The 7,071-nt window shown below is 41.1% G+C and overlaps 1 protein-coding gene across 1 annotated transcript in view; it reads right to left on the reverse strand.

Moving 5' to 3' along the window:
* si:ch211-159i8.4 (matrix-remodeling-associated protein 5) overlaps nucleotides 1–7,071 on the reverse strand; it is a gene marked incomplete in the record, with an annotated part of 61,229 nt that overhangs the window by 41,661 nt on the left and 12,497 nt on the right. Inside the window, 1 exon segment of the mRNA XM_014027564.1 lies at nucleotides 4,047–4,177. Within this exon segment, the coding sequence (XP_013883018.1) occupies nucleotides 4,047–4,133 (87 nt within the window).

The raw sequence follows: 7,071 nt of genomic DNA on the forward strand, positions 1-7,071 counted from the left end.
CCTCCTCCTCTGTCCAGTGCTGGTGTGGTGTGAGGCGGACAGCTCAGCCGAGGCTGGTGGAGCTCAAGGTCCTGATCGAGGGAGCCAACATGAGTCAGTCCCAGACTGAGATGACTTGATCAAGTCTCTCTCTCTGCCTCTGGTGAGGAGGGGGTGAAAAATCCTCCACCTCAGACCGTTTAGAGATGTAACTATCTGCATCGCTGTGGTCACTCTCCATGTAGCATCAATTATGCTAATGCTAGCTGTCGCGTTCTCTCGTCCTGGCCACACCTAAGCTCTCTAACCCCCCCCACCACCACCCACTTTGATGCATTTTTTCAAATTTCGCCTTGGGGTGGAGTTATCTTCTCACGGTGGGGTAAGATACACTTTAAACTACACAAAAACACATCAAAGTTCCAAAAACACAGGTCTGAAGACTCAGACTGATTAAACAATGGACTCAGAAAACTCAGACAGTGAGACTGTAGAGGACTTTGCTGACGCAGAAAGTTTAACCTCGGACCTTGAATTACCATACACCCAAACTGGTGTTTGTGATTCAAGCAAACCAGGACTACACCTGGACTGACCATCTCAGTGACAAAGATAAGACGTGACTCGCAGCATGTCAGCTTCATAGACACAGGTGCAGACATAACTATCATGTCTGCTGCACTGCTAAAAGAACTACAAAAAGCTGCGAAACATGATAAAAAGAAGGTAAACACCCAAACTTGCTGCATGAACATAAAAACATACCCTCAAGATGAATCTACCCTATCCACTGTATCGCTAATACAAGTGCAGATAGGAAAAATTACATTTAAACACCAGTTTATGTGTCAAAAGAAGGTATCGAGCCGTTCTTGATAGGCAGAGACCTACTAAAACACCTTCAACCGCTGACAGATGTCAAAAATCAAAATTTTTGGACACAGGCAAAACAGCCACTGCCCATCAAACTCCCTCCTGAGTTTAGCACCCAGTGTCTTACCCTGGACAGCTCAGGAGGCAGAACAATCTCCTCAACCTCAAAGTGTAAACAAAACTCATCCACACTCAATGATAACAAATCTAACCTTAAGGCAGCCGTGCTGACACTAACTGTGAGAGCAGACACACTTGCTAACAACATTAGCGATATTCAACCTGAAATCTCAGAAAATGAAACTGAAACTAAAATCAGTCAACAACAGTTGCAGGACCCAAACATTTTCCTTGATTATTTCACTCGAGGTGACCCCTACACAGAAGACAAGAGCATTTCACGCCTGTTTTAGAATCGCTACATTGTTTGTTTCTGAAGTACTTTTAAAGTTCTACAGTTTATTTTTAAATGTCTCCATGGTCTCGCCCCAAAAGATCTGTCTGACCTGCTCCAACCCTCTTGTGATCTCAGGTCACCAGATTAGAGTTGAGATTTCTGGCCGGGTTTCATAAATGCAAATTACCGTATTTATTTGTGTATAAAACGATCTCATGTCTCTTTTTTTTAGCTTAAAAAGCATAAAAAAAATTTAATCCTCAAACTACCTCCAATTTCATACAGACTTCAAGATTTTTCADHYTTTGCAGTCTTTATACATATCAGTAAAATGATCATTGGACTGTTCATTATATTTTCACAACATATGTACTAAAAGGTATTTTGACAACAAATACAGTATATATCAGCTGTAGCAGCATCATATGAATTCTGGCATTTTACACATAGTCCACCAGGAGGCGCCAACACAAAAGTCAGAGACTTCACCTGAGATTTTGGCCATCTTGTGGGGGAAAAGCAGATTACTTCCTACTCGCAAGCGCCCCCTCTGGTGGGGAAACTTTTTTCAGGGATACAAACGTTTTCAGAACACCGGTAGATGGCAGCCATTACAGAAGAACATGTGTTTGTTGTTGTGACAGGAGCGGCTCGGTCACACACTAATGTCATTAGTTTGCTATCATTACTAAGGTTCAGGACTGCTTCCCCCCTTTCTTTCACATCATGTCGCCTGCCTGGATCTGTTATTTCGCTCAGAATCACGACGGAGTGTCACAGGTAAGCTCGTTTCAACTGCTTTTTACGTCGTGGTCTCATTTCCAGACTGAGGCATTTTGCAAGTGAAGCCGATATTTCAGTTAAAATACATAAGTAAAAATGTTTGTCCAAGTATAATCCTACCCCCCAACTTTATGGATGATTTTATGGATTAAATTTTACGTATTATACTAGAATAAATACGATATGTGCTTGATGGGTGGGGCGGGTCAGGTTTGGGCTTCAGTTGCAGTTTTAAAAATCATACAGCATAAAGAAAAATAAACGAGTTGAGCATGAATAAACGAGCATGATGTTAAATTGTGTTAATCTACTTATTGTAAAAGAGGAGGAGGCTGTAAGTTTACTATGCTGGATGAGGAAAGAAAGAAAATAGAGTGAAGAAATGAAGACTGTGAAAAGAAAATAGCGCTGCTGGTGCCACCTGCCCTGCTTTGCTCTTAGAGGAAGATGCATGGTGGGTCTGTTCGGTTCTGTGTGCGTGTCTCCATTTCAGTGTGTTCCTCACTCTGTGGGAATGATTAACAGGCGGCTTCAGCTGTTGGTTTTACCGTTCAGACTTTATTCATTGATTTTTTTGTTGTGGTGCTGTTTATAAGTGCTTGTGTAACTGTGGGAGGCCAGTTTGTTCAAAGCCTCCCAGTTATCTGCCCAGCATCTCCTTCACCTCACTCCATGAAGTATTTGCAAGTTCTGCCTTTCCCAAGATCACCAAAAAGGTTAGACCATGGTTTTATCACTGTTTTCACCATGTTGTTGCATTGCGCCGCATGCTCATATTCCAAAACAAAAGTGCTCTCTCCATCTTTACTCTGTCAATCAATCCAAGAGGTAATCCACGGGCAGAATTCTGCTGACGTCAAAACTGTAAGCGTGTTGTAGCCCACTCGCTTCGAACCACCGGAGAGAAGGTTGTGCACGGTTGGAACCTAATGGAGACACATTCAGCCTACACTGAACCACATCGTCGGTGGAGCTGGGGTTATAATGAAGCTGGCAGTGGTGGGCAGTGCTAACCCAAAAATTAGCTCGCAATTTCTAAAGCATTTATGATAATATTTAGGTCCCCAACTTCAAAAACACTTATGCCATAGAAAAATTACTGAAAACTAGAGTAACTTACCCCAAAATTAACTTTTTTAGCTGATAAACTGTTTAGAATGTGTCTAAAATTTTATATAGTACTGTTTCTGTGCTAATTTTGATGTTTTTGTGCGTATTTGTTCAAATCTGTAATATTTGGTCTAAAAACATSTTTTTGCTGYYCAHATGGGTAGAGCAGTGGTACTGCAGGCTAATTTGCATATTGGTTAACGGCTCTCCACGGTGACGTGTCTTCTCCACGGTTTCGTCACAGCGGCTGTGTTATGGTATAAAAGCCTCCCTCTAAGACACGCCCCTGCAGCAGTCAGAGGGTGGAACAGTTAGCAAGCTTAGCATGATCGTCCGTTGACCTTCAGCCTCGGGTAGGGAGAGGTGACTGTTGCGCTTTTAATTTTAGAAAATGCAAGTCCACTTATGAGTTATAAGAATTAGTAACACCGCTAAAGCGCAAACAGAATATTTAGGTCCACAATTAGCGGATTTGCACTTCAGCCAAATTGTCCACCACTAGAAGCTGGAAAGTAAACAAAAGCTAAAAAGGGGAGAACTCCCTCTACAAAGCCACAAAAGTAGTAAAGCTTAATTAATATAACATGTCGGGTTTGCTTTGTGTTCGGGCCTCTTATTTGAGTTAATTTGTCGGGTCGGGTTGGATTTTTTTTAGGCCTGAATGAAACTCTACACCAGATCACTTTTCGTTGGTCGCCCAAAATCAAAGAAGAGGCTGAGAGGTGACCAAGTTTTTCAGTCGCTGCTCCTAAACTGTGGAACGAACTGCCTTTGCACACTAGACAGGCCGACTAAATTCCCATTTTCAAATCTGCTCTTAAAACACACACTGGATGACTTTTGCATATGGTTTCCTGGTTACTCAGCACTTGCAGATTGAACACACTGTGCTGTAGAGATTTACCGTTTGCAGTAGCAGTGATGAAAACAGCAGGTGACACCATGCTGCAGCTGACCTGCAGATGTTTCTGGTGCTCCACCATGGCACCATGACTGGACGGCTGTCAGATCAGAGTGTTCACGTCATAAACAATCCTGCAAGAATGAATGAGCTCAATTAAATGTACAGAATAATCTCAACACAAATATATTAGCCTAAATAACTGCATTGATATGTACGACAAAGCTGTAAAATACAAAAACATGGAAGAAAAACTTTCATTTGAGACATCAGACTAATCCACATTACCCTATAACTATCATCTAGTGCTGATGATAAATATTCACTCATTAAATTATTTATGTTTTATTGAGTGGTTTCCTGGTATTAACCTACAGTCCCCTCTAAATGTATTGGTACCGCAAGTCAAACTCCCGTGTTTTTGTTGTACACTGAAGACATTTGGGTTTAAGATCAAAAGATGAGCATGAGACAAGAGTTCAGAATGTCAGCTTTTATTTACTTGTATTTACATGTAGATGTGTTAAACAACTTAGGATATATCACCATTTGTAATACACCACAGCATTTTTAAGGGCTCGACACACAGGAGGCGACGTCGCTCGCTCTCCATTCATTTCCTATGGAGCCTGTGTGGTGAGGCGACAATCGCTTGCCCTCCTCCAGCTAAGCGACCGGCGAAAATAGTGCATGTGAAATTTCACACTCGTACACGTAGAGGTCCTTGCAACGCGACATATGAAAGTTGAAAAATGTTCAACTTTTGTCGCTGTCGCTTAGCGTACAACCAATCAGCGAGGGTTTCATTGACTGACCAATGAGAGGAGAGTATGCTACACACTGCCGTTAGCTAACACTTTCACCAAGTGATTACTAAAAAAGGCAGCTTTGTGGGAATTTGTTGGCGCCAGGGTGAAGTTATCCGGTAAGTTTTACCTCATAAAATTGTATCTTAGCATGCATTTGTTTGTCAACATCATTAGCATCGCAAGTTTTGTTTAGTTTACACGTCCGTAATGCATACCCCACTTTTTATGAACCACCAATAACCTTTACAAGAGGCAGTAGAATAACCAATCAAATTTCGTGAAGACAAGTGACCTGAGAGCGCGATTCGCAACGCTGCCGTCGCTATTGCGTCCCGTGTGTCGGGTTTCACCCTGGCTGCGATGACAGCCGTTAATCTCTGTAGTTTGTCACTCCCCGTGTGTCGAGCCCATTAGGTAAGCAAAAGTATTGGAACAAATAATCTTAAAGTAAACTGGATACCGCATAGCAGTAACATAATGACCCCCGCACGCACCAATGCACCAGAACTCAGAAGTCTTTATTCCTAATATTTTTTTTACTATTTTATCTATTAGTTTTGCAAAAACATTTTTCATATTTAAATGATTTTACTAATCCTAAATAGGTAGGGGGAATTAAAATGAGCACAGCGCAAAGCTAAAACTGAGGTCAGCTGACCTCACCCATTTCCCAGTCTTTGTTTTGTTGTTTATGCTTTTGATTAAGAAAAAAATTGAGTGCATATTGTGTAAATTTAATCTGCAATCCTCCAAAAACCTTTCTTTTCTTTTGAAAATAGCTTCTGGATGACACCTGGATGATTATCAAACCTAAGTGTTGCTTATACACCTCACTTTCTCAGTCCCACCTTTTTCTTTCTAATTTTACAGTTAGTATTTCTTTCACATAGTGCTACAATTAAACTCATCTTTGCTGCTATTGTCATCATAACCACAATGTGGGAGGGGGTCTAGGGTTCTCCCCCAGAAAATTTTGAATAAAGTGGGTGCTGTTTCTTGCATTCTGCTATATTAGCTGGTTGTTAAAACATATTTTAAACTACATAAATAAACACTTTAATAACTATTTTAGAGACATACGTATTCTTCATTCAACTCAATATATGAATCATCTTTTTTGTGTCACATTGGACGTTTAATTATTTGATCAGCTGGTAGCCTAAGCAGCAGAGTTTTAATAGGGTTTAAAAAAACACTGGTGACTGTGTCGTGGCAGTCTGCCTTCTCTTTAGAGACAGTAGTTTGTCAAGAGAACAAAAAGTAAAATTTCTTCTGTTGCTCCTTTTTAATATATATGGGTTAGGCTATTATTTTTATTTTACTGTCACAGCTCTAATGCTCCTTTTTATTATGGCTGGACTGGCAAAAAAGACAGTTATTTTATAGGGCTCTATTTTAGCCATAGAAATGTTTTAATAAACATCCCATCATGGATCAATCAGCAGCAGCTTCTTACTAACATGATTCGTTTCAAGTCTGGATGGGATGGATATCTGTCTGCAGCAGAGAGGTACACAGTGTGAAGAAGCCTTCTGTCGGTGCTCTGGGACCGGGGCGGAGCTCATAGCAGCACCCGCTGCGTTCAGAGTCTCTATAAGTCCCAATAACACCAGAAAAAGAGTCGTTAGATTTTCACTAGTTGCCTTTCTGAAAAACAGCCTCTAGAGGCGTCTGAAAACTCGGTAAATATAGCGACAAAGTTGCTAAATTGGCACTGCCGTGTTTCGCAACCCGCCACCTCTCATGTCAGCGAGCCGTGTGTCGTATTACATCACGTATTGAAATGGTCAAATTATCGTACAATGTTTTTTTAAATTATTGATCGTATATCGTACAGAGGGCGAAATTATCGTACAAATATGACAAATATCGTACGTCTGGCAAAACTGCACAGTTTTTAAAACATAGTAGAATTGTCCCACCTCGTTCAAATCTGCGCAAGGGTGAGTGTGTGTGTGGACGGATTTTTCCTACAATGTGGGGAGAATTTTCCCAAAAAGGCAGCCTCGTGGGGACTGAAGTGCATCGTGGTTTAGGTTAGTTTTAGGGTCAGGTAAGTACATGTGAGGTTAATTTTAGGGTAAATGGTCAGGGTTAGGCTTTAAATAAAAAAAAATGAATGGAAGTCAGTGCAAGGTTCCTACAGGGTTGAAGAACAAACGTGTGTGTGTGTGTGTGTGTGTGTGTGTGTGTGTGTGTGTGTGTGTGTGTGTGTGTGT

This window comes from Austrofundulus limnaeus, unplaced genomic scaffold (assembly GCF_001266775.1).
Source record: "Austrofundulus limnaeus strain Quisiro unplaced genomic scaffold, Austrofundulus_limnaeus-1.0 Scaffold663, whole genome shotgun sequence".
In the NCBI taxonomy this organism is placed as follows: domain Eukaryota; kingdom Metazoa; phylum Chordata; class Actinopteri; order Cyprinodontiformes; family Rivulidae; genus Austrofundulus; species Austrofundulus limnaeus.